The 27,945-nt window shown below is 43.0% G+C and overlaps 1 protein-coding gene across 3 annotated transcripts; it reads left to right on the forward strand.

Annotated features, from left to right (window-relative positions):
* Positions 1-360: 360 nt before the first annotated feature.
* nkrf (NFKB repressing factor) lies at positions 361-27,839 on the forward strand. Of its 3 annotated transcripts, XM_070882837.1 has the most exons (5): positions 361-813; positions 11,465-11,586; positions 14,803-16,670; positions 18,655-18,740; positions 26,566-27,839. In XM_070882837.1, the coding sequence occupies exons 1-4, from the start codon at positions 605-607 to the stop codon at positions 18,730-18,732; spliced, it is 2,277 nt and encodes a 758-aa protein (XP_070738938.1). In that variant the 5' UTR covers positions 361-604; the 3' UTR covers positions 18,733-18,740; positions 26,566-27,839. The 3 variants fall into 3 exon arrangements, with proteins under 3 accessions (XP_070738938.1, XP_070738936.1, XP_070738937.1); XM_070882835.1 differs by lacking the exons at positions 18,655-18,740; positions 26,566-27,839 and adding an exon at positions 18,340-18,521; XM_070882836.1 differs by lacking the exons at positions 18,655-18,740; positions 26,566-27,839 and having other exon boundaries at positions 14,803-18,429.
* Positions 27,840-27,945: the final 106 nt, after the last annotated feature.

Here is a 27,945-nt window from a genome sequence, read left to right on the forward strand (position 1 = left end):
GGTGTGCAACGGCCACCACACGTTAAAGAAAATCCATGGGCACAGGCATTTTCCACCCTTCGGGATGTAGTTCGGGATCTGGAATATTAGGTCCTTCATTGAAATATCTGTGAACTCATCCCTTTTTTGGTGTGGAAGCAAGTCATCCTCGATAGGAGGGACCACCTATGATGATGATGATGTTGCAGTTGTCAGGGGTGGGGGGCTGGTGATGCGTTTGTGACAGCAGAGCGGATACATTGTGCGGGGAGTGGGAGGGGGCGGGGCCTCGGCCGAGAGGGCGGGGCCGGGAGCCGCTCACTGGCGCCTCCATACGCCCGACACTAGGGGCGCTGCCGGGTTTTTTTTGCGGGGGGTGCTCTGACGGTTAGAGCGGAGCCGGGGACAGGCGGAAGGCGTCTTTCAGCCGCTGCCCCGCTCAGCACCCGCGGCCTAGTTTGCTCGGCCTCGGCCGCCGCTAATTGTCGGTGCGGGAGGGGATTATTTTTGGTGTGTGTTCTTTTTAAATCGAGTTTGCGGGAGGCCGAGCTTTCCCCCTTACCCCAACCCTCCCTCTCCCCCCGCCCGGGCTGGGCGCACGCCGCCCTCCCCATCGGCTCCTAAGATGGCGGCCGGCGTGGAGTCGCAGGCCGGGCCCAAGCTGCAGCTGGCCGAGTCGGTGGAGCAGTACCGCGGCCTGTCCGAGAGCGACAAGCACTGGCGGATCCGCCGTCAGTTCATCGTCCGCCACCTCCGCAACTACCCGGGCAGCCGGACGGAGCAGCTGCTCGCCCTGTCCATGGTGTGGAGCAACCACGTCTTCCTGGGCTGCAGGTGAGTGAGTGAGTAGGCCCGCGGGCCCCGGCCTCGGCTTTTGTTACACAACCCGACCTCCTCGGGGCACCGTGCGGGCTCCTCGGCCACATGTGCTCGCTGTGTGTGTGTTGCAGCTGCGAGGAGGCCTCGGGCTTTATTTTTTTGTTGTTGCAAGGATTTTAACAGGAAACAGTGCCCCCCCAAACACACACAGACTGGGATGTTGTCTTCCCTCAATGATTGCTGGATTAGCTACACAGCATCTCCCAACTTCCAGCAGCAACTTTGCTCCTGTTCTCAGCACTCTGCATCCCCGCTGCTTACCTGCCCCATGTCTGTGCCACAGGGGCAGTTGTATCTAAAGCCTGTTTTTTGGATGAGACATTAAACCGTCTGCCCTCTCAGGTGGATGTTAAAAGATCTCATGACACTATTTCGAAGAAGAGCAGGGAAGTTATCCCCGGTAACCTGGCCAATATTTATCTTTCACTCAACATCACAAACAGATTATCTGGTCATTATCACATTGTTGTTTGTGGGAACTTGCTGTGTGCGTTTCCTACATTACAACAGTGACTACACTTTAAAAAGTGCTTCGTTGGCTGTAAAGTTCTTTGGGATGTCCGCTGGTCGTAAAAGGTGCTATATAAATGCCAAGATCTTCCACATTTTAATTTTTTTGTGGAGAGGGGGATTCAACAATAACAACTTGCATGTATATTATTGAGAACTCATGAGGATAGTCTCCCTTCTGATGTCGAATTTAGTTTGAAGAGTCAGCAGCCAATGCCTCTGATAAGTGGGGAGGAAGAGGTTTGCAGTTGCTTGTTTACTATTGTATAATATAATTTTGGTCTGAGGAACTAATAGCTTTGCCATGTATGAATGAAATGGAAGTGTTGCTGCATGGTTGAATGTCATTGGTGTTGTCACTAACTGAGAGTCAGGTGTTACTTGCTGAATAAGACTGATTTGTGTCTCCAAAGATCCTGTCTGCTTATTTGCTGCAATTATTGGTTTCCCAGTGCTGCAATTATTGAAATAGAAACCATAAAGTTAGAGGAATAAAGAACTCTGATTCGAGAAGAATATTTAAGATCACAAAGCAATTAAGGTGCTTCTCATGTGGAAGAAGAAGAACTATTGATGTTTTTTTGTTCGCTAGGTGTGTGACATACACATTCAACACCACATTTGAGCCTCCAAACCAAATGACTGAGAAATCCACAGGAGGTGGTGCTTCTGTTATCTGATACAATGTGCACTTACCCAGCCAGCGAGCTCAAGCCTATTTTAATAAGAACCACAGTTTAGGTATCCTCTGAATGTGCAGAGGTACTGCTGGAGTTTAGCCAACTAAAATCTCACAACCTACCAGAATGTGTTCAGCTAGTACTCACGACAGCATCACTGGCTTGCTGGATTATTTGGAGCCAAGTGGGAAGAATTCCAGCACCCAGGAACTGATCGACTATTCTGGTTGCCATTAATCCGTCAAACTCGCTGGTCAATCATTGGCAGGGTGATTCTTTTACTGAATCTTTATTACATGGAGTTTTAGTCTCCCAATGGTTTTGGGGCTGCTATTTTCACCTCTATTTGTAATTAGGCCCACTGTTTTATAGAAACATAGAAAATAGGTGCAGGAGTAGGACATTCGGCCCTTCGAGCCTGCACCACCATTCAATAAGATCATGGCTGATCATTCCTTCAGTACCCCTTTCCTGCTTTCTCTCCATACCCCTTAACCGTAAGGGCCATATCTAACTCCCTCTTGAATATATTCAGTGAACTGGCATCAACAACACTCTGCGGCAGGGAATTCCACAGGTTAACAACTCTCTGAGTAAAAAAGTTTCTCCTCATCTCAGTCCTAAATGGCCTACCCCTTATCCTAAGACTATGTCCCCTGGTTTTGGACTTCCCCAACATCGGGAACATTTTTCCCGCATCTATCCTGTCCAGTCCTGTCAGAATCTTGGACGTTTCTATGAGATCGCCTCTCATCCTTCTAAACTCCAGTGAATAAAGGTCCAGTTGATCCAATATCTCCTCATATGACAGCCCAGCCATCTCTGGAATCAGTCTGGTGAACCTTCGCTGCACTCCGTCAATAGCAAGAACGTCCTTCCTCAGATTAGGAGACCAAAACTGAACACAATATTCCAGGTGAGACCTCACTAAGGCCCTGTACAGCTGCATTAAGACCTCCCTGCTTCTATATTCAAACCCCCAAGCTATGAAGGCCAGCATACAATTTGCTGCCTTCGCCTGCTGTACCTGCATGCCAACTTTCACTGACTGATGAACCATGACACCCAGGTCTTGTTGCACCTCCCCTTTTCCTAATCTGCCGCCATTCAGATAATATTCTGCCTTTGTGTTTTTGCCACCAAAGCGGATAACCTCACATTTATCTACATTATACTGCATCTGCCATGCGTTTGCCCACTCACCTAACCTGTCCAAGACACCTGCAGCCTCTTAGCGTCCTCCTCACAGCTCACACCGCCACCCAGCTTAGTGTCATCTGAAAACTTGGAGATATTACATTCAATTCCTTCATCTAAATCATTAATGTATATTGTAAATAGCTGGGGTCCCAGCACTGAGCCCTGCGGCACCCCACTAGTCACTGCCTACCATTCTGAAAAGGACCCGTTTATCCCGACTGTCTGCTTCCTGTCTGCCAACCAGTTCTCTATCCACGTCAGTACATTACCCCCAATACCATGTGCTTTAATTTTGTACACCAATCTCTTGTGTGGGACCTTGTCAAAAGCCTTTTGAAAGTTTAAATACACCACATCCACTGGTTCTCCCTTGTCCACTCTACTAGTTACATCCTCAAAAAAATTCCAGAAGATTTGTCAAGCATGATATCCCTTTCATAAATCCATGTTGACTTGGACCGATCCTGTCACTGCTTTCCAAATGCGCAGTTATTTCATCTTTAATAATTTCAACATTTTCCCCACTACTGATGTCAGGCTAACCGGTATATAATTACCTGTTTTCTCTCTCCCTCCTTTCTTAAAAAGTGGTGTTACATTAGCTACCCTCCAATCCATAGGAACCGATCCAGAGTCGATAGACTGTTGGAAAATGATCACCAATGCATCCACTATTTCTAGGGCCACTTCCTTAAGTACTCTGGGATGCAGACTATCAGGCCCCGGGGACTTATCGGCCTTGAATCCCATCAATTTCCCCAACACAATTTCCTGCCTAATAAGGATTTCCTTCAGTTCCTCATTCTCACTAGACCCTCGGTCCCCTAATATTTCCGGAAGACAGAACCAAAGTATTTGTATAACTGATCCGCCATTTCTTTGTTCCCCATTATAAATTCACCTGAACCTGACTGCAAGTGACCTACGTTTGTCTTCACTAATCTTTTTCTCTTCACATATCTATAAAAGCTTTTGCAGTCAGTTTTTATGGTCCCAGCAAGCTTCCTCTCATACTCTATTTCCCCCCTCCTAATTAAACCCTATGTCCTCCTCTGCTGAATTATAAAATTCTCCCAGTCCTCGGGTTTGCTGCTTTTTCTGGCCAATTTATCTGCCTCTTCCTTGGATTTAACACTATCCTTAATTTCCCTTAGCCACGGTTGAGCTACCTTCCCCATTTTATTTTTACTCCAGACAGGGATGTACAATTGCTGAAGTTTATCCATGTGACCGTTAAATGTTTGCCATTGCCTATCCAAAGTCAACCCTCTAAGTATCAGTCGCCAGTCTATTCTAGCCAATTCACTTCTCATACCATCGAAGTTACCTTTCCTTAAGTTCAGGACCCTAGTATCTGAATTAACTGTGTCACTCTCCATCTTAATAAAGAATTCTACCATATTATGATCACTCTTCCCCAAGGGGCCTCGCACAACAAGATTGCTAATTCGTGCTTTCTCATTACACATCACCCAGTCTAGGATGGCCAGCCTCTGGTTGGTTCCTCGACATATTGGTCTAGAAAACCATCCCTAATACACTCCAGGAAATCCTCCTCCACTGCATTGCTACCAGTTTGGTTAGCCCAATCAATATGTAGATTAAAGTCGCCCATGATAACTGCTGTACCTTTATTGCACGCATCCCTAATTTCTTGTTTGATGCTGTCCCCAACCTCACTACTACTGTTTGGTGGTCTGTACACAACTCCCACTAGCCTTTTCTGCCCTTTGGTATTCCGTAGTTCCATCCATACAGATTCAACATCATCCAAGCTAATGTCCTTCCTTACTATTGCGTTAATTTCCTCTTTAACCAGCAACGCCACCCCACCTCCTTTTCCTTTCTGTCTATCCTTCCTGAATGTTGAATACACCTGGATGTTGAATTCCCAGCCTTGGTCACCCTGGAGCTATGTCTCCGTGATGCCAATTATATCATATCCGTTAACAGCTATCTGCGCAGTTAATTCGTCCACATTATTACGAATACTCCTCGCATTGAGGCACAGAGCCTTCAGGCTTGTCTTTTTAACACACTTTGCCCCTTTAGAATTTTGCTGCAATGTGGCCCTTTATGCTTTTTGCCTTGAGTTTCTCTGCCCACCATTTTTACTTTTCTTCTTTCTATCTTTTGCTTCTGCCCACATTCTACTTCTCTCTGTCTCCCTGCATAGGTTCCCACCCCCCTGCCATATTAGTTTAACCCCTCCCCAACAGCACTAGCCAACACTCCCCCTAGGACATTGGTTCCGGTCCTGCCCAGGTGCAGACTGTCCGGTTTGTACTGGCCCCACCTCCCACAGAACCAGTTCCAATGTCCCAGGAATTTGAATCCCTCCCTTCTGCACCATTCCTCAAGCCACGTATTCATCTGAGCTATCCTGCGATTCCTACTCTGACTAGCACATGGTACTGGTAGCAATCCTGAGATTACTACTTTTGAGGTCCTACTTTTTAATTTAGCTCCTAGCTCCCTAAATTCATCTTGTAGGACCTCATCCCTTTTTTTACCTATATTGTTGGTACCTATATGCACCATGACAACTGGTTGTTCACCCTCCCCCTTCAAAATGTCCTACAGCCGCTCTGAGACATCCTTAACCCTTGCACCAGGGAGGCAACATACCATCCTGGAGTCTCGATTGCGGCCGCAGAAACGTCTTATCTTTTCCCCTTGCAGGAAAATCCCCTACCACTATAGCTCCCACTCTTTTTACCTGCCCTCCTGTGCAGCAGAGCCACTCACGGTGCCATGAACTTGGCTGCTGCTGCTCTCCTGATGAGTCATCCCCCTCAACAGTACCCAAAGCGGTGTATCTGTTTTGCAGGGGGATGACCGCAGGGGACCCCTGCACTACCTTCAATGCACTGCTCTTTCTGTTGGTCACCCATCCCCTATCTGGCTGTGTACCCTTTACCTGCGGTGTGGCCAACTCACTAAACGTGCTATTTACGACATCCTCAGCATTGCGGATGCTCCAGAGTAAATCCACCCGCAGCTCCAATGCTACAATGCGGTCTGTCAGGTGCTGCAGCCGGATACACTTACCGCGTCCCTGACTTCCCACATAGCGCAGGAGGAGCATGACACGTGTCCGAGCTCTCTTGCGATGACTTAACCCTTAGATTAACTTAATTTGGCAACAACAATGTTAAAGGTTACCTACTGATAACGAAAAAGAAGTCTGAGGAGGCGGAGCGCCAGCATTGGGAGGCCTACATAAGGCCCAACAAGCGTCGGGAGCCAGCAGGAGGTGGAGTGGCAACGTGGAGAGGTCTACATAAGGTCCAACAACTGTCGGGAGGCTGAGCAGCAGCGTGGAGAGGCTTACATAAAGCCCAACATGTGTCTGGAGCCAGCGCGGAGTCGGAGGGGGCGGAGTGGCAGTGTGGGGAGGCCTACATAAGACACAAAAAGCGTCGGGAGTCGGAGGAGGCGGAGTGGCAGCGTGGGGACGCCTACATAAGGCCCAACAGACGTTGGGAGCCAGCGGAGAGTCGGAGGAGGAGGCTAGCCGGTGCAGCTGCAGGGAGAGAAAGCAAAAAAAGTAGAAAGAAATTGAAGGGTGACATCACAGCCAAGGAGGTAAGTGATTGGCTGGTAATTACATTAGTAGGTTTTTAAAGAAGTGTAGATTTGAGTCCTCAGTAGGCGGACATCAGGTAGCAGGAGCTTCTCGCAAGCGCTTTGGTGAGCAGAACAACTTAACTGTAAAATTTGTGTGTGCTTTGCCACTGTTATGACAGCAGCATAGATGCACACCGTATTCCATTGAACGGTGTTCTGCCCTTCACCGCCAACTGGTAGAACCATCATCTGTTTGGTACTTTGCAGGCCAATCAACCATGTCTAACTGAGTCTGTGCCACCAAGTAATTCCTTCCAACAGCTGATGTTTCAAGTGAGAGGTTACTTATAGAAGCATAGAAACAAGGTGCAGGAGTAGGCCATTCGGCCCTTCGAGCCTGCACCACCATTCAATATGAACATGGCTGATCATGCAAGTTCAGTACCCCATTCCTGCTTTCTCTCCATACCCCTTGATTCCTTTAGCCGTAAGGGCCACATCTAACTCCCTTTTGAATATATCTAACGAGCTGGCCTCAACAACTTTCTGTGGTAGAGAATTCCACAGGTTCACAATTCTCTGAGTGAAGAAGTTTCTCCTCATCTCAGTCCTAAATGGCTTACCCCTTATCCTTAGACTGTGACCCCTAGTTCTGGACTTCCCCAACATCAGGAACATTCTTCCTGCATCTAACCTGTCCAATCCCGTCAGAATTTTATATGTTTCTATGAGATCCCCTCTCATTCTTCTAATTTCCAGTGAATATTCATGTTCAGCCATGAACTCATTGAATGGCGGTGCAGGCTCGAAGGGCCGAATGGCCTACTCCTGCACCTATTTTCTATGTTTAATATAAGCCTAGTCGATCCAGTCTTCATATGTCAGTCATGCCATCCCAGGAATCAGTCTGGTGAACCTTCGCTGCACTCCCTCAATAGCAAGATTTGTCAAGCATGATTTCCTTTTCACAAATCCATGCTGACTTGGACCGATCCTGTCACTGCTTTCCAAATGCGCTGCTGTTACATCTTTAATAATTGATTTAGCAGTCTTTCTTGATAGGAACGTCCATCCACCACCATAAACATCCACCGTGGCTGCAGTGTGCACTATCTACAGAATGTGCTGCAGCAACTTGCCAAGACTTCTTTGGCAGCACTTCCTAAACATACAACCTCCATCACCTAAAAGGACAATGCCAGTCGGTGCATGGAAACACCGTCGACCTCCAATTCCCTTCCAGGTCAGATACCAACCTAATTTGGACATGTTTTGCCATTCCTTCGTCATCTCTGAATCAAAATCCTGGAACTCTGTACCAAACGGCATTGTTGGGCGTACCTTCACCACATGGACTGCAGTGGTTCAAGAAGAAGGCCCACCTTCTTGAGTGCTTTTCCTCCTGTGCCTTGCAATTCTCTGTGATCTCAGAGATTCCTCAAAATTGAAATCCAGACTTTTCCCTTTTAATTATTCAAAGGATCTTCAAAGCATCCAGTATGTTTGCTGGGACAACCTGATGAGCCATTAATATTGGCAAGATTCCTCAGTAATAGTTCAGCTCACCAAGAGTTCTCGTGGATAAGAAACCACAACTATAGCTTCTGAAACAACAGAGGTATTTGTGCTTCAAACAATCATGCACCAGCCTAAGATGGGCAACTCCAAGGTGAGTTGGCAGTTTCTGACATTCTCCAAAGCCAATTGTTTTCCTTTCCCGCTGGCGTATAGCAGTTTTTAGGAATAGGGAGCAAGTACCGTCTGCACCTGCAACCAAACCCTTAGCTAGATAATGCAATGTGACGTCCTCTACCTTCTACTAAACAGCTTCATTATGTTTTCTATCTGTGTTTTCCAACCTCCTACGTAGAAGTATTCTTGCCACAGATGCAGACTCCACAGATGCTCCCATGAGGTTTTTGAGCGCACTGGATTTGTATGCTATTGGTCCTAGCCCAGAACAACTCTTGAGCATGATTGACAACAGACTTTAGCCAGCAAGAAAACATGTTTTTGGGTCATTATAAGCCAAAAGTAACGCTCAATGCAAATTTATAAGTAACGTCTTTATGCTTGTCAACAAATGGAATAAGCTGTCAGAGTAATATACCTTGTTGGCTTTGTTGAGCCCATTTGGAAGGGAAAGGGACAGGTTTTAAGTTTAATTATTAAACACAGGGCTTGGTATGGAGTTACAAGTAAATAAACTGGAATGGTCAGTCAAGTGCTTTTGTTTTTCGTGCTTTCTTCCTATACTCTCTGAACATTGCACAGATTTGGTGGTGGAGGGGTGGGTGGAACAGCTTTGGTGCCCAGAATGGTAGGACCTGGTTTCTTGTTGTGGTTTTCCCCACGGTGAGTTCCTGGTTGCATGTGTTCTGTGGGGAGATGTAGAACAGAGACGAGGCACTTCCTTACAGTAATGGAGTGGAAGTCCCAGTCAGTTGCCTTGGCTTCCTCTCTCATTTTTTGGTATTAATTAAGTTAGTGCAGGTCTTGTACCAGGGAATGAGCGGTGGGGGGGGGGGGGGGGGGGGAATTAGGGGATCGCAAAAAGATTGGTTACAAGCAACGGGGAGTGAATTTTTTTGTGTTTTTTTAAAAATCACATCCACACGTTAAAATTAAATCTTGGTCTTCACAGTTGGAAATCATTATAAATTCATAAGACTTGTTGATACTGGGGCTACATATACCCCTTCTGTAAAGTAGAAACTGCTTAGCCCTGTAAATCAAATTTGAGTGAAAATAGAGTTCTGTAGTAAAAGATAAAAACTTATATGCAAGTCCGTTCATGTTTTTTTTAAAACTAAATTGGTCAGTTTGTTTTGATTTTTAATCATCAACTTAGTTACTATGTAAGAAGGTTTTGGGTTCAAGCCACTACAGTTTTGAGCGAACACTCGAGGCTGATAAGTGCAGTACTGCGGGCGTACAACATTGTCAGAGCCGTCTTGTGGACAAGGTGTTAAACCAAACCCCTGACTGCCAGCTCAAATGGACGTAAAAGATCTCATGGCAGTATTACAGATGAACAGCGAGTTCACATGCTATCCTGGATAACATTCCTCACACAACCTAAAAGAGATTATCTAGTCATTCGTTAATTTGCTGTTGTGGGTCTTCGCTGTGCAGAAATTGGTTGCCGTGCTTGCTTATGTAACAACAGTGACTATAATTCAAAAACAATCCATTGGTTGTAATGAGCTTTGGGTTGCCTTGCGGATATAAAAGGCATTGCGTAACTGCAAGATCGTTCTTAGTTGCTTTCATTTATAGTTCCTATTTTCTATGTTTCCATCAAGAGGGAGTTAGATATGGCCCTTACGGCTAAGGGATCAAGGGGTATGGAGAGAAAGCAGGAAAGGGGTACTGAGGTGAGTGATCAGCTATGATATTGAATGGTGGTGCAGGCTCGAAGGGCCGAATGGCCTACTCCTGCACCTATTTTCTATGTTTTCTATGTTTCTAAGCTATGGAGATAACTCTATTAAAACCTACATTTTTTTTCTCAAGATTCCCCAAATTATATCATTTTCAGTGGTAAATATTTAAAGAAAGACTTGCATTCATATAACGCCACCATTCCCCACCTTGAGATGTCCCAAGTGCTTGACAGCCAATTAAATACTGTTGTAATGTAGGAAGCGCAGCAGTCAATTTGCACACAGCAAGGTTCTACAACAGCATTGTGATGACCAAAATGATCAGTTTTAGCACTGTTGATTGTGGGATAAATATTGGCCAGAATGCTGGGGAGAACAGCCCTGCTCTTCTTTGAAATAGTGCCACGGGATCTTCTACATCCACCTGAATGCGCGGACGGGACCTCGGTTTAACGTTTCATCCGAGTGAGTTTAAAAGATGCCCTTCTCGTGTGTTACATAGTTGTAGGACCAAAAACATCTGCAAACAATGCAGCTCAGCATTTTAAGGTGAATGATATAGGAATCAAATAATCATGGGAACTGGATTTATTTTTGTTCCAGCTCTTTTTGCTTTTGTCCAGTAGTTACTTCTACATTTTTATTTAGGAATTCTGTTATCTTTCTTCATACCTTTCATGAGATTTCATTGGGAAGTATAAGTACTTTAGTTATGTGATGAGTTGTGTGATTGACTTTGTCTTGTACTTTGTTCAGATTGTTGATACTTCACTGAAGATTTGCCACCCCCCACCCCCCCCCCCCCCTCCGAATCCCCAACCCAACTCTTTATTGTTTTAATTCATTCTCGGGATATGGATGATGCTGACAAGGCTGATATTTAATGTGCACCCCTAATTGCCCTTGAGAAGGTGGTGATGAGCCGTCAACTTGAACTGCTGCAGTCCCTCAATACTGTTAGGTAGGGTGTTCCCAGATTTTGACCCAGCAGTGATGAAGGGCTGGCAATATATATCACAGTCAGAATCGTGTGTGTAACTTGACTCTCTCAACTTACTGAAACACAAACCATTGGACAACAGCAAAGACTTTGGTTTTAAGAAGGAATGCATCAGTATACCTTGGATGTAATAATTTTAAGTATATTGTAGTTAACTATATTGGTAGTTTAACATTATACTATAATTATCAGACGAGTAATGATAGTGATGATGGTGGGGAAGTGATGCATACAGATGATATATTTGTTTTTACTAATAGATACAGCCCAGATCTTTTAGAAAGGGTCTTTCGAATGGCAGAAGGTATTGATGTTGGTGACATAGGATCATGTGAGTTAGTTCCTGGGAGCGCAAATAACAAAAGATCCAATTCTGACAATGGTAAGTGAAGAATTCTGTCCTATGTTTACATAAAATTATGTTGTATTGCAACTTGGAAACAGGCAGTACATGCCCAACCAATCTGTGATTATCCTCCGCTCAAGCAGTGCAGCCCTAATCCCACGTGCCTGCCTTTTTCCAATATCCCTTTATTTTCCTTTTGTTCATTCACCCATCTAACTTATTCCTAAATGTTGACATGGTCTCTACTTCACTCACTAAGTCTGGTAGACAGATTCTCAATCCTGTTTTTTGAAGTTTCACCTGCTTTCTGTTCTAATCTTATATTTATTGGATGTGTGCCAGTGTTGGGAATTGAATATTCAGTAGCTGTGTGAAGCTTCTCGGGTTGGTTAAGAGCATAGAGCTGCAGAGTTAAAGCTTCATCTGCTCCGCACCAACAGCCTTAATCTCAGAAAAGCAATTAAACCAGTATGATATTTGTTTCCAATAACAGCGATTGTTGTAGTCTTGAGTGAATTTGTCAATTTGTGCCAAATTGTGGGCAGTTTGTTTCATGGGCACACACCCACTAACAACTGGCTGGAAGATGTAATAATTGTATCTGCTGGTCAGTTTACGCTATTTCTATCCAAGAACTGTGGAAAAACGTTATGTAACTTGCACCAGATCCCAGTTCCCATTCTCATTCCTTTTAATTTAATGTACTTATGACAATGGTTCTTGTTGCCATAATGCATTTGATTTTTTTTAATAACTAAAAATGCTGCATTTTTAAATTATTTTTAAACCAAAATTCTCATCCCAAAGTGTAATCTTTTGAATGTAATTGATCCCTCAAATATGTATTCAAGGGGAAGCTTGGTAAACACGAGGGAGAAAGGAATAGAAGAATATGTTAATGGGGTGTGATGAAGTAGGGTAGATGGAGGCTCATGTGGAGCATTAACACCGGCACAGAGCAGTTGGGGCAAATGGCCTCTTTCTGTGCTGTAAATACTGTGAATATGTTTAAAATGTTTTGATATTAACATTTATATTTCTTCCCCAAGTCTCTGATATGGGCTGAATCTTATTCTACAGAATTGTCCATTCTTATCGTAGTGCAAGCTCATTGGAACAATTTATATGTAAAGAATCAGCAACATATTTTGCCAGTAAAATATTAGATGTGTAGGATTTTCGCACAATTTTCAGTTTCCAGGACGTAGTACAGTTAACCTATGGCTAAATCTTGCTAATGATTAAAATAGGGACATCAATGTTTGAGCATCTATTGTGTAATAATGAGTCAACTTACGATATTCTGTGCGTGTATCGATTAGGCATTTGAGAAATGCGAATTCTGTAGATACTGAAGTGATTTTGGGTTTCTATTTACAGTATCTGGCATTCACGAATTTCAGCAAATGTAAATTTAAAAACATCGGAAAGGCCTCCAATGTGCTGTACGGGTTGAGATCTAAACCTGCGTATAATCTAGATAATTGCAATAGTAAGCTGAATGAAGGAAATGTATTTTATGCAGCAAGTAACTTTGCCAGTGTTTGTTTAAGTTTAACAACGAACACCTTAGTGAGGAAGATTATGCTGGAGTTCTTGAAGTTGTAACGAGCAGGATGGATAAGGGGGAACCAGTGGATGTGGTGTATTTGGATTTCTAGAAGGCATTCGATAAGATGCAACATAAAAGGTTACTGCACAAGATAAAAGTTCACGGTGTTGGGGTTAATATATTATCATGGATAGAGGATTGGCTAACTAACAAAACAGTCGGGATAAAAGGGCCATTTTCCGGTTGGCAAACAGTGACTAGTGGGGTGCCGCAGGGATTGGTGTTGGGTCTTCAACTATTTACCGAGTGTAATGTAGCCAAGTTTGCTGATGATACAAAGATGGGTGGGAAAGCAAATTGTGAGGAGGACACACAAAATCGGCAAAGGGATATAGACAGGCTAAGTGAGTGGGCAAAAAATTGTCAGCTGGAATAAAATGTGGGAAAATATGAGGTTACCCATTTTGGCAGAAAAAATAGAAAAGCATATTATAATTTAAATGGAGAAAAATTGTAAAGTGTTGCAGTACAGAGAGACCTGGGGGTCCTTGTGCATGAAACACAAAAAGTTAGTATGCAGGTACAGCAAGTAATCGGAAAGGCAAATGGAATGTTGGCCTTTATTGCAAGGGGGATGGAGTATAAAAGCAGAGAAGTCCAGCTACAGTTGTACAGGGCATTGGTGAGGTCACACCTAGAGTACTGCGTACAGTTTGATCTCCATATTTAAGGAAGGATATACTTGCATTAGAGGCTGTTCAGAGTAGGTTCACTAGGTTGATTCTGGAGATGTGGGGGTTGACTTATGAAGATAAGCTGAGTAGATTGGGCCTGTACTCAGTGGAGTTCAGAAGAATGAGTGATGATATCAAAGCATATAAGATAATGAGGGGGCTCGACAAGGTGGATGCAGAGAGGATATTTCCACTCATAGGAGCCATAGTCTCAGAATAAGGGGCCACCCATTTAAAACTGAGAAGTGGAGGAATTTCTTCTGAGGGTTGCAAATCTGTGGAAATCTCTGCCCCAGAGAGCTGTGGAGGCTGGGTCATTGAATATATTGAAGGCGGAAATGGACACATTTTTGAGCGATAAGGGAATAAAGGGTTAGGGGGAACGGGCAGGGAAGTGGAGCTGAGTCCATGATATGATCAGCCATGATCTTATTGAATGGCGGAGCAGGCTCGAGAGGCTAGGTGGCCGGCTCCTGCTCCTATTTCTTACGTTCTTATGTTCGAAGAGATTAACTTGAACTGTAGAGCTATCAACATAAGTGTTTGTTATGGTAGTCTGTAATTGAGATGTTGCTCCTTATGGACGTATCTCATTGCATTTCCATAGTTCATAAAAACAGCTAGGAGTTTTATCCTAAAGACGGTATTGAAATGGGCACATGCAATTTGACTGCAGAAAAAGGATCTTAGAAAGAGACCCCAACAGCACTGACCTAATAGATTGTTTCTTCACCCCCAGCTGTTGAGTTGGGTACTAGTTTAAGTTCTGGACATTTTACCTACCATTGTATGAATATTGGCAGATCAAAAAGACAAAAAATATTTAGGGGCACATTTTGCTGAAGTTTTCAAATTCGATTTAATTAATAAATTAAATAAATAAATAAAAGCAATAATATGTTAATGCAAGGTAGACAATGTTTTGAAAATACTATCTTAACTGTCTGTCTCTGTCCACCCTCTTAGGTGAAAATCCAACGGCAAAGCGGAAACCTCCTTTATTCCGCCCTAGATTTCGGTTTGAGCCGGTAGCATTTGTTAGTAGCTCCACCACGGATGAGGATGAATTGAAGAAAAGGATAAACCAATCAGACAAGCCACGAAGGTGGGCAGATTTGGACGAAGATGGTGTCTCATCAAACTCTCTGATTAAAACTGAGGAGAACGCGGTGAAAACAGAATCTTGCCCCGCCGCAAAAGTGAATAAATCTAGCAAAAGTTCAAATGGTCCACTGCTTCCTGCCTCTTCTCAGAATTCTTCTTCATTTGATTATGACTCCTTGTACAAAAGCATCTTCACGGAGGCAGATGAAGCCAAAATTGGAAACCGTGTTAAAGGGATAAGCTGTTTAAGCACTTACATGTCTAAAATACAACAGAACTATTCTGCAAAATATGAGGCATATCATTCCAATCCGTCAGATCTTTATCCAACTATGAGGGGGCCTGATTTTTCTAAGACCCCAGTCGCCAATAAACAGGGCTACAAAGGCCTGGGCTTCACACAGACCAAGCGGTCAAAGGGTAGAAAATCGTCTAAGAAAAATGCCAGTAAGTCAGTACTTCCTGAACCTCTGCAGCCTTTGACAGGCAAGGCGGCGGCAGCTGGTGGGTTTTCTCCATCTGCGGTAAAGAGCCGACAGAATTTCTTTAATATGCTCCAGATATCTGTGTCAAGGAAGCTTAGTGCTATTGGAGGCTTCAGTAACCAGCTGAACCACAGTGATGTGCTAAGCAGCTGTATTCAGACGTGTAAAACAAACCCTCAGTATTTCTACGTCTCGCTGAAGGAGATACCTCCAGCTGATGTACCAAAAAACAAGAAAGTCTTGACCGATGGCTATGCTTGTGAGTTGAGGTGTCAAGGTGTTTACTTGTCTACAGGCTATGCTGGCAGCAAAATTGGAGCTCGAGATAGGGCCTCTGAGCAAGCCTTAAAATTGTTCCTTAAAGATGTGGTGGTTCAGGTTGTGAAGCGCAAGTGTAAAAGCAATTGCATCGACGACTTAATATTGTGTGAAGAAAACACGCCTCGAAATGACATTCCTCCTGCTCTCAAAAAGCCAGATGAGAAAATACCAAGCAAAGATACTGCCAATAAAGGAAATGAAACCAATAAACAGAGCAATCGACTTCCAAAGGAGCTGAAAAAGAAGGACTGGGTGGAATTTGTCATTTTGGAGACTGCAAAGAATGCTGTGTGCATCCTGAACAATTCGGCTCAATTCAACAGGATGACCGTGGATTACAAGTTTAAGCTGACACCCAGTCAGGTTTGGCAGTGCTGTGTTTTTGTAGAAGACCATTTTATTGCTGAGGCTTACGGAACCAAGAAGTTGGTGAAGCACACGGCGGCAGAGAAAGCTTTGGATATACTGAGGCAAACGCAGCCAGTTGTGAAATCAAGCAAACCAGGCAACACTGATGCAGCCATCTCTCGAAGTGCAATTCTTGGACGATCGGCAGAGGAAGCTCTTAAACAAAAGATCACCGAAGACAACATTGGCAATCAACTTTTACGAAAAATGGGTTGGAAGGGGGGTGGTTTAGGGAAAGAGGGTGAGGGTATTGCAGAGCCAATCATGGTAAAAGAACAGTTCAAGAGGGAGGGCCTGGGCTTAGAGATGAACAAGAGTGGTTCTAAATTAAACAAACGAGATATAGAAGATCTTATCAAAAATTATGCCCGCTCAGACAAGCAGGATGAGCTGACCTTTTCTAAAGAGCTGACCAACGACGAACGAATGCAAATCCACCAGATGGCTGCCAAGTATGGCCTCAAAAGTAAATCCTACGGGAAAGGAAAGGAGCGCTATTTGGTTGTGAGCAGAAAAGTACGTATAGATGATATTATGAACCAGCTTGCACAGGAAGGACAGGTTGGCCGATTTGAATTGGTAGTGCCGGGTTGTTCAAATTGATGCAGAACTCCACCCAATTTTTCCTTTATATTTATGTGCAGTTTTCTTCTGAAGCAATACTTTTTGCCCAGTAATCTGAGTTCAGTTATTGTAAATGGTTTCTCAATTGCAATAGAAGTTTATTTGCATCTTATTATTTACAAGTTTTGAGATTGTCATCAGTGAGGTAGATGTTCAAAACAAGGTATCCAAAATGAACTGTCTCAGTATTTCTGCATCACCTTTTTCCTTGTACAAAAATAACTGTTATTTACAAAAAATGGTAATAAACTGCCACTGTTGAAATTACTAGTGAACTAACAACTGTTTTAATGTGGTTCATCTCAATTAAGGGGAAAGGGTGAAATCCATTAAATATGACGGTTGATCTTGAATGCTAGTGTATATTTTTTAATATTTGTTTTAGATGGGGTGGGGGGGGTGGTCTCTGATGTACATGTCGCACTAGTTTTTAGATTCTCCTCATCACCTCCCTTACTGAATGAAATATGTAGTCGAGACCCAAGCTTTCTTCATCCACACTAGTCCCTAATCACTAGAATGTTGGACTAACAGAAAATTGTTTGCAAAATGAATGCCATTTGTATGTTTCCATTTTGATAGTGCAATATTTAAACTGTAAATAATTTAACTATCTTTACAGCAACTGTCGCTTAACAGCCTGTATCCTGTTTGGTATTCAGAGCACATTTGTTATCTCCTCCTCCTCCTCCTTGCTGGAATTCGATTTTCATGGATGTTGGGTGCCCTTGGTACCTTGCTGACCTGCTCATTCTTAATGTGAGCCTCGGTGGCAGTCTGCACTTTGAATACAGTGGAGATTGCAGCCAGCCCAATACTGTCCTTGCCTGATATATACATAAACACACTTTACAGCAGGGACTGCAGCAAAGCGATCAGGAATTGGAGCCTTTCTTCTTCCCCCCCCCCCCCCCGTCCCCCACCCGCCAAAGTCCGCTCCTTAACCCCAGGATGCTGAGGCTAATTTTAGTGCCTTATTGCAGCCCTTAATGAGGTCAACCAACCTTGGCATTGACAAGGATTTGGAACCTCGATCGTTTGTGGCCAGTGTGGTGCAAATGCACGATGCCTGAGGTGGAATTATCACTTTATTTTAAGGACTACAGTGTGTGTTGGGATTAGCTGGTGTTGAAGGATTAGATTCTGACCTGTTAATCATAATGAGCTTCATTTAGTTCTGTACTAGGATGCTCTGCTGAGATTATATAAGTAACACTGGTGTGGCCAAATATATCTCTTCCCTGGAGGCTCCATCAGCTGCCATCAGAGAAAAAGCAGCATTACACTATAAGGTGTGCAGAATGTCAGTCTGCTTGCTTGGGTGACTTTGGCTTTGAGGGAACAACAAGGTGTAAATTCAGTGAAGGGATTTAAATTCTAGTTGTTGCATTTTTTGGTGTCTTAAAATGGGAGTGAAGCAAATCCTGTTTTTTTTTTAAACTGAATAAAATATTTTTTAATAAATCTGTTACTCGGAAATAGTGGACTAACTTTGCATTTCTCCTTGTGTATCAAACAGTAACTGTTAGCCAATGTTAATGAACTCTCTCAATTCATTCAGTGTGGAATCGGACTGAGAAGGAAGAATGTGACTGGAGGGATTGTTTTGTTTCTCGTCACCCAAGCAACACGAACACACGATGCGTGCTTTTGGAAATTTTAAGAATATTGAGTTTATTTCAAACTACTTTGAAAAATAAACGGATAGATATAAATGATATAAATTGTTTTTCCTCTGCTATACATCTCGGAAATATGTAACATGTTTAAATTTTTGTTTAAAAAAAAAATCATATCAAACTGAACTGGTGCTGTTTGAGATATTCATGCTGAGTATGTACTGTTTTCTCTCCCCTGTTCTCTCCCTTCTTTCCAGATGGCGCTTAAGGTGTTTATTCTTGGGATCCATAGGTACCAGCAGACCTTTGGCACCTTGTCCAGCCATTCTGTATGAGCCGAACGGTGAGTATCAGTAGCCTATATGACTGTCAACGCCACGACTGCCGAGCCCAATCTTCTTTGTTGACGTCGCCACTTGTGCAATTTCCAACGAAGTGAGCAAGTGACTCCCCCCCCCCCCCCCTGCTCCCTGTACCATCTGGGCTGAGGTTATCTGTAGTGATCCAACTACTGCTCTGCTAGGATTGGCTAACTTGACACCATCCAGTAATTGAATCTGAAACCTTAAGTACTTCAGTGGGTGTTGCTTTATCCATCATGTTAATAAAACTATGATTATGTGGGTATAGTTCCACAGATGCCAGCAGCCCTCCCTTAACATACGTCATGTATAATGCTACACCATGTGGCCAGCAGACTTTGATATTGAAGGACATTACAGCTGAGAAAGTTAGCAATGGGAACCAGGACTCATTTCCCCTCTCCCAGAGGTGCTGTGGTCAATTGTTGCACTACTACTAATGCCCCATTTGTGATCAGTTATACTGTTTTTATTTCAAAAGGAACATTTGCTTTTTCTTGATGCGGAAAGGGGAATAAAGATTGCTTTCCAGACTTTGTACCTAGCCCAGGTTAATGAGGTGAACGATTTCTGCTGGCTAAAAGGGTCTAATGAAAAAATAAATTTGGGTTGTCTTAATCCAGTGATGTGCAATTTGGCCCAAATCTATCCATCATTCTTACTGAATTCTCTGCCTAATTCAGTGAGGTCTTGTAGTTTAAAATTATCACCCTTGTATTTAAATTCCTCTGGCTTTGCCCCTCCCTATCTCTGTAACCTCCTCCAACCCTTGAACCCACTGAGAACTCTGGACTGGTTTATAGTGATTAAGTTAAATTCTGTTTTTGCTGGCATTTCGAATTCTGGAACACCTTTATCATCATTACCTTTTTTTAAAAAAATTTTTAAATTCTACCTTCCACTCCTTTCTTAGCGTGATATGTTTGGTGGTATCCTTGGTTGATCCAGAACCTCCTGTATGCATGTTTACAGTTACAGCTTTGTTTTTTGCAATTCTTTAATGGAGATCTCCAGGTTAGGACAAATGGGTCATGCAAGCTCACTATGTAGATCAGCAGAACTTTGTTTACCATGTAACTTAAAATGAAAGCAGGCTCTACAAAAACTACTTACCAAACTTGTTATCCATCTCCTATAGAAATAATTCTCCAGGAGGTTGGACTGAAGCTGCAGTTGATTTGTGACTTTGATCTGCTCTTGATTTGATCTCTCTATACTTGCCTGTTATATCCATGCCTCTGCCGAGCCCATAGTGGTGAATATATTTATTTCAAAATTGAGGTGAGGAGAGTGGACAGTATAATAGGTTGGGCCTTTCAGTAGTGGGGGAAATAGTTTCCTCTCATAGCTGTAATGACTCTACCTGAAATTAGTCCTGTCACCAAAAATTGATAATTCACATAGGATATAGTAATGCACACTCATAAGTAACACGAGGGAAAAGCTGAGGGTGGATTTACTCTGGAGCATCCACGATGCTGAGAATGACGTGAGTAGCACATGTAGCGAGTTGGTCTTGCCGCAGGTGAAGGTTCCACAGCCAGTTAGGGAATGGAAGACCAGCAGGAAGAGCAGTGCAAGGAAGGTAGTGCAGGGGTCCCTTGCGGTCATCCCCCTGCAAAACAGATACACCGCTTTGAGTACTGTTGAGGGGGATGACTCATCAGGGGAGGGCAGCAGCAGCCAAGTTCATGGCATCGTGGCTGGCTCTGCTGCACAGGAGGGCAGGAAAAAGAGTGGGAGAGCGATAGTGATAGGGGATTCAATTGTAAGGGGAATAGATAGGCGTTTTTGCGGCCGCAACTGAGACTCCAGGATGGTATGTTGCCTCCCTGGTGCAAGGGTCAAGGATGTCTCGAAGCGGGTGCAGGACATTCTGAAAAGGGAGGGTGAACAGCCAGTTGTCGTGGTGCACATTTGGTACCAACGATATAGGTAAAAAAACGGGATGAGGTCCGACGAGACGAATTTAAGGAGCGAGGAGCTAAATTAAAACGTAGGACCTCAAAAGTAGTAATCTCGGGATTGCTACCAGTGCCATGTGCTAGTCAGTGTGGAATCGCAGGATAGCTCAGATGAATACGTGGCTTGAGCAGTGGTGCAGCAGGGAGGGATTCAAATTCCTGGGGCATTGGAACCGGTTTTGGGGGAGGTGGGACCAGTACAAACCAGACGGTCTGCACCTGGGCAGGACCGGAACCAATGTCCTAGGGGCAGTGTTTGCTAGTGCTGTTGGGGAGGAGTTAAACTAATATGGCAGGGGGATGGGAACCAATGCAGGGAGACAGAGGGAAACAAAATGGAGACACAAGCAAAAGACAGAAAGGAGATGAGTAAAAGTGGAGGGCAGAGAAACCCAAGGCAAAAAACAAAAAGGGCCACTGTACAGCAAAATTCTAAAGGGTCAAAGTGTAATAAAAAGGCAAGCATGAAAGCTCGGTGTCTCAATGCAAGGAGTATTCGGAACCCAGGAGAGAGCTCTGAGCTAGTTAGAGTGGGTGAGAGCTCAGATGAACAGGACCCCAAGAAAGAATGCAAAAGGCAGGAGGCAACAGAGCAAAGTAGCACTGGGGTAAGTGTAAACCACAAGGTGATAGGAAGGGACAATATGTATGAATATAAAGGGGCTGCAGGAGGGGTCAAAACTAAAAATCATAGTTTAAAAACTAGTATTAAAACACTCGACCTAAACGCACGCAGCATTCGAAATAAAGTAAATGAGTTGACGGCACAAATCATTGCAAATGGGTATGATTTGGTGGCCATTACAGAAACGTGGTTGCAGGGTGGCTGAGACTGGGAATTAAACATACAGGGGTATCTGACAATTCGGAAAGATAGACAAGAAGGGAAAGGAGATGGGGTAGCTCTGTTAATAAAGGATGATAGGGCAGTTGTGAGAGATGAAATTGGCTCTAATGAACAAAATGTTGAATCATTGTGGGTGGACATTAGAGATAGTAAGGGGAAAAAGTCACTGGTGGGCGTAGTTTATAGTCCCCCAAATAATAACTTCACGGGGCGGGCAATAATCAAGGAAATAATGGAGGCATGTGAAAAAGGGGCGGCAGTAATCATGGGGGATTTTAACCCACATATCGATTGATCAAATCGCACGGGGTAGTCTTGAGGAATTCACAGAATGCATACGGGATTGTTCTTAGAACAGTATGTTACAGAACCTACAAGGGAGTAAGCTATCTTAGATCTGGTCCTGTGAAATGAGACAGGAATAATAAACGATCTCCCAGTAAAAGATCCTCTCGGAATGATTGATCAGAGTATGGTTGAATTTGTAATACAGATTGAGGGTGAGGAAGTAGTGTCTCAAACGAGCGTACTATGCTTAAATAAAGGGTACTACAGTGGGATGAGGGCAGAGTTGGCTAAAGTAGACTGGAAACACAGACTAAACGGTGGCACAATTGAGGAACAGTGGAGGACTTTTAAGGAGCTCTTTCATAGTGCTCAACAAAAATATATTCCAGTGAAAAAGAAGAGCGGTAAGAGAAGGGATAACCAGTCGTGGATAACCAAGGAAATAAAGGAGAGTATCAAATTAAAAACCAATGCGTATAAGATGGCCAAGGTTAGTGGGAAACTAGAAGATTGGGAAAATTTTAAATGACAGCAAAGAATGACTAAGAAAGCAATAAAGAAGGGAAAGATAGATTACGAAAGTAAACTTGCACAAAACATAAAAACAGATAGTGAAAGCTTTTACCAATACATAAAACGGAAAAGAGTGACTAAAGTAAATGTTGGTCCCTTAGAAGATGAGAAGGGGGATTTAATAATGGGAAATGTGGAAATGGCTGAGACCTTAAACAATTATTTTGCTTCGGTCTTCACAGTGGAAGACACAAAAACCATGCCAAAAATTGCTGGTCACAGGAATGTGGGATGGGAGGACCTTGAGATAATCACTATCACTAGGGGGGTAGTGCTGGATAGGCTAATGGGACTCAAGGTAGACAAGTGCCCAGGTCCGGATGAAATGTATCCCAGGGTATTAAAAGAGATGGCGGAAGTTATAGCAGATGCATTTGTTATAATCTATCAAATTTCTCTGGACTCTGGGGAGGTACCAGCGGATTGGAAAGCAGCTAATGTAACGCCTCTGTTTAAAAAAAGGGGGCAGACAAAAGGCAGGTAACTATAGGCCGGTTAGTTTAACATCTGTAGTGGGGAAAATGCTTGAAGCTATCATTAAGGAAGAAATAGCAGGACATCTCGATAGGAATAGTGCAATCAAGCAGACACAACATGGATTCATGAAGGGGAAATCATGTTTAACTAATTTACTGGAATTCTTTGAGGATATAACGAGCATGGTGGATAGAGGTGTACCGATGGATTTGGTGTATTTAGATTTCCAAAAGGCATTCGATAAGGTGCCACACAAAAGGTTACTGCAGAAGATAAAGGGACGCGGAGTCAGAGGAAATATATTCGCATGGATAGAGAATTGGCTGGCTAACCGAAAGCAGAGAGTCGGGATAAATGGGTCCTTTTTCGGGTTGGAAATCGGTGGTTAGTGGTGTGCCACAGGGATCGGTGCTGGGACCACAACTGTTTACAATATACATAGATGACTTGGAAGAGGGGACAGAGTGCAGTGTAACAAAATTTGCAGATGACACAAAGATTAGTGGGAAAGCGGGTTGTGTAGAGGACACAGAGGCTGCAAAGAGATTTAGATAGGTTAAGCAAATGGGCTAAGGTTTGGCAGATGGAATACAATGCCGGAAAATGTGAGGTCATCCACTTTGGGGGGGGAAAAAAACAGTAAAAAGGAATATTATTTGAATGGGGAGAAATTACAACATGCTGCGGTGCAGAGGGACCTGGGGGTCCTTGTGCATGAATCCCAAAAAGTTAGTTTGCAGGTGCAGCAGGTAATCAGGAAGGCGAATGGAATGTTGGTCTTCATTACGAGAGGGATGGAGTACAAAAGCAGGGAGGTCCTGCTGCAACTATATAGGGTATTGGTGAGGCCGCACCTGGAGTACTGCGTGCAGTTTTGGTCACCTTACTTAAGGAAGGATATACTAGCTTTGGAGGGGGTACAGAGACGATTCACTAGGCTGATTCCGGAGATGAGGGGGTTACCTTATGATGATAGATTGAGTAGACTGGGTCTTTACTTGTTGGAGTTCAGAAGGATGAGGGGTGATCTTGTAGAAACATTTAAAATAATAAAGGGATAGACAAGATAGAGGCAGAGAGGTTGTTTCCACTGGTCGGAGAGACTAGAACTAGGGGCACAGCCTCAAAATACGGGGGAGCCAATTTAAAACTGAGTTGAGAAGGAATTTCTTCTCCCAGAGGGTTGTGAATCTGTGGAATTCTCTGCCCAAGGAAGCAGTTGAGGCCAGCTCATTGAATGTATTCAAATCACAGATAGATAGATTTTTAACTAATAAGGGAATTAAGGGTTACGGGGAGCGGGCGGGTAAATGGAGCTGAGTCCACGGCCAGATCAGCCATGATCTTGCTGAATGGTGGAGCAGGCTTGAGGGGCTAGATGGCTTACTCCTGATCCTAATTCTTATGCTCAAAGAAATACTAGAGACACAGTCTCCTGCTCTCCTCAAGCTCACTGTTCTTCCCAACCAGTAATTTCTTAAATAATAAGATTCTGCCAAGGAACAGAAGTAGCTAGCCTCTCGAGCTGTTTTCTGCCATTCAATTAGATTATCTGTACCTCAACTCCATTTGCCTGCCGTTGCTCCATATCCCTTGATATCCATACCCCACAAAAATCTGTATAAATCTCAGTCTTGAAAATTTCAATTCACCCAGTATCTGCAGCCTTTTGGAGGAGCGGGTTCCAGATTACAGAGGATATGCGGCACAGAAACAGGCCATTCGGCCCAACCAATCCATGCTGGCGTTTATGCTCCACTCGAGCCTCCTCCCATCTTTTCTCATCTAAATCTATCCGCATAACCCTCTATTCCCTTCTCACTCATGCTTATCTAACCACTCCTTAAATGCATGCATACTATTCGCTTCAACCCCTCCCTGTGATAGCGAGCTCCACTTTCTCACCACTCTTTGGGTAAAGAAGTTTCTTCTGAATTCCCCATTGGATTTCTTGGTGACTATCTTATATTGATGGCCTCTAGTTTTGCTCTTCCCCACAAGTGGAAACATTCTCTCTCTCTGCACTCTTATCAAAACTTTTCAGAATTTTAAAGATCTCTATTAGGTCACCCCTCAGTCTTTTTTCAAGAGCAAAGAGACCCAGCCTGTTCATCATTTTCTGATTTGTATACCCTCGCATTTCTGGTATCATCCTTGTAAATCTTCTCTGCACCCTCTCCAGTGCCTCTCTATCATTTTTATAAATGGCGACCAGAACTGTATGCAGTGCTCTTAATTGTGGTCTAACCACATAACTATCATGTCCTTTGCGTGAAACAATGCTTCCTGGTTTCACTTCTAAATAGCCTTGATCTAATTTTAAGATTGTTCTGGATTCCCCCACTTGCAAGTGTTCAATTTAAACAGAAGGATCAATTTATGCTTTCCAAATGATTTTTAGTTCTATAAATGCTGCCATATTATACCAGCCATTGCATATAACTTGCAAATCACATTAAGAGGTGGGAACTCAAACTCAATTTGATCAACCCTCAGCCATCTAAATTAAAGGAATACAAGCCAAATTTATGCATCCTGTCCTCATAATTTAACCTTTTACACCCATTCCAATAGTTTCTCTGTTTCTACCCTACTGAATCTCTTCATTTTTAAATGCATTTCCCACCAATTAAAATGTCCACATTTAAAACGGGCAGTTTATATAGGTCAAAAAGCGATAACCATTAGTCAATTGCATTAAAATTAATTTCAAAGATGCTTGTTATGATGTCTTGGGTGCTGTTTATTTTGGGTTGTTTGCTTACTCACTTTTTCATGTTAAATTTAAAAAGGATCAATTTCTATTTCCAAACAGGCTCTTATTTATTGGGTTATTTTTGTGGCAATATCTTAATGAGTCGGGCTGCTCTTTTTGAGAAGATTATTTACCAGCTGAATTCCACTGTATAGTGCAGGGACCTGGTTGCAGAATTGCCGAACCTGCACACCCGCGTTGAGCTTGGGTGATGAGACCCATTTGATCCGATGGGTGACTTTCCAGACCTTCATTTTCCTGAGTCTATTTGCCCTCTGTTCTCTGCAGGTTGTTTGATTATTCACTCTGCATTTGTATGTGGAGCAAACCAGCGTGTGCGCTCTGGGCTACGGTCCTTTGTCAAAGATATCCATTCCATGGCTCAAAGTATTAGTATACAATGCCTACTGTGCCACTGGGTAGTTTCCAAAAAATGTATGGCATTGCAACTGAAATTTTTCATTTTATTAACCCTGCCATGTTTTACTGGCCATTGCGCATAGCCTATAAATCGCATTCACAGGAATGTGCCCACGATAAGCAGTGGGAACTGTATCTCAATTAGATTGCCCCTCCACCATTTAAATTCAAAGGAATACAAGCCAAGTTTATGCAACCTGTCCTTGTAATTTAACATTTTAAGCACTGGTGAATATGTACTACACCCATTGCGAAGCCAAATATATCTTTCCTGAGGATCGGTTCCCAAAATTGAACGTAGTACTTCAGTTGGGGTCTGACCAAAGCTCTGTACAACTTGAAGCATTACTTCAATTTTGAATTCCAACCTCCTTGTGATAAAGGCCAACGTTCCATTAGCCTTTTTGATCACTTTTGTATCTGTGCACTACTTTTAAGTGATTCATGTATATGTACACCTAATTCCCTTTGCTCCTCCACAGCTCCCTAGTCTCTCATTAAGAAAATATTTCTCGGATCCAAAGTGGATGACCTCACAGTTTCCCCACATTGAACTCCAGGTGCTTTAATTTTTCCCCGCTCCCTTTGTCTATGCTGCATTCTAACTTCCAGCTTCCAGCCACACAATTTACTGTGCCTTCTAACTTAGTGTCATCCGCAACCCTATATATCTAACTCTCTATTCCTTCATGCAAGTCATTAATATGTATGTTGAAAAGCTGATCATCTGGATACAAATTATCTGGCAAAGAAATTGAATTTTCACAACAGTTGGAAATTGGGTAATCTATTTGAATTACGTATTCCAGAGCCAACTGAATCAGACAAGAAAGAACAAACTTACATTTGTATGATGTATTTCATATTCCAAAGCATTTTACAACTCATGCTGTATTTTTGAAGTATCACTGTTGTAATGAAATCAGATAAAGAATAATTTCACCTATTGGAAGTTTTTATAATTGGACATGGGGAATACTCATTATCTCCCTCTTGTGGAAGGAATGCCTACACTGCAAAGTGTCAACAGCGCTTTATATATATCAATGGCAATTCTATACCAAGGTCAAAAAAAGAGCAAACTTGGATTTAGCAGTTTACTATCTCTTGGACATCCCAAAATTGCTTTACAACCAGTGGATTACTTTTGAAATGCAGTCACTGTTAATGTAGATAAAGGTGGTGGCCATATTGTGTACATCAAAGTTCCAAAACAGCAACTGAACAGATGAAGGGTCATCTGTTTTTGGTGTCGTTGGTTGAGAGGGGAATGTTGGCTGGGCATGAGAAGAACTCCCTGCTCTTCTACAGATAGTGCCAAAGGATCTTTTACATCCACTTGAACAGGTAATCTGAATTTAATCAGTTTATTTAATAACTGTTTAAATATTGAGATATTTAAAAGGTGGGTTTAAAATAAATTAATGGGAAATAAAATAAAATAATCATTAGTCACTAAGAGATGGATTGGAGTCCGTCTTCCTGCAATACATAATGCTTTAAGCACAACTCTGGCAGTATGAAGGATAGTAGATATCGACTAAGTAGCAGTATGAAAGATAGAAAATATCGACCAGCTTGACAAATTGTTTACTTGATTTTTAAAATGCAATTTAGTTATTAAAGATGGGATTTCAGTAATAAATTGCCAAAGTTCCAATTTAGCTTTTGTCAGTTGAGCGTTCAGTATTCGGTGGCCATATCATCTTTCTCACCAATTTCTTTTTCTTTGTGGTTTGGTTTTAAGTAGAAACCAAAAAAAGAATGGACACTTTGAATTTCTGAACAGGTCTTCCTTTCGGATTTGTAATGGTCTGTTGTCTTGGATCTCTAAATTATTCGAAGTTGCAGAAGATCTTGTT

The sequence above is a fragment of the Pristiophorus japonicus genome, chromosome 6, assembly GCF_044704955.1.
Source record: "Pristiophorus japonicus isolate sPriJap1 chromosome 6, sPriJap1.hap1, whole genome shotgun sequence".
Classification (NCBI taxonomy): domain Eukaryota; kingdom Metazoa; phylum Chordata; class Chondrichthyes; family Pristiophoridae; genus Pristiophorus; species Pristiophorus japonicus.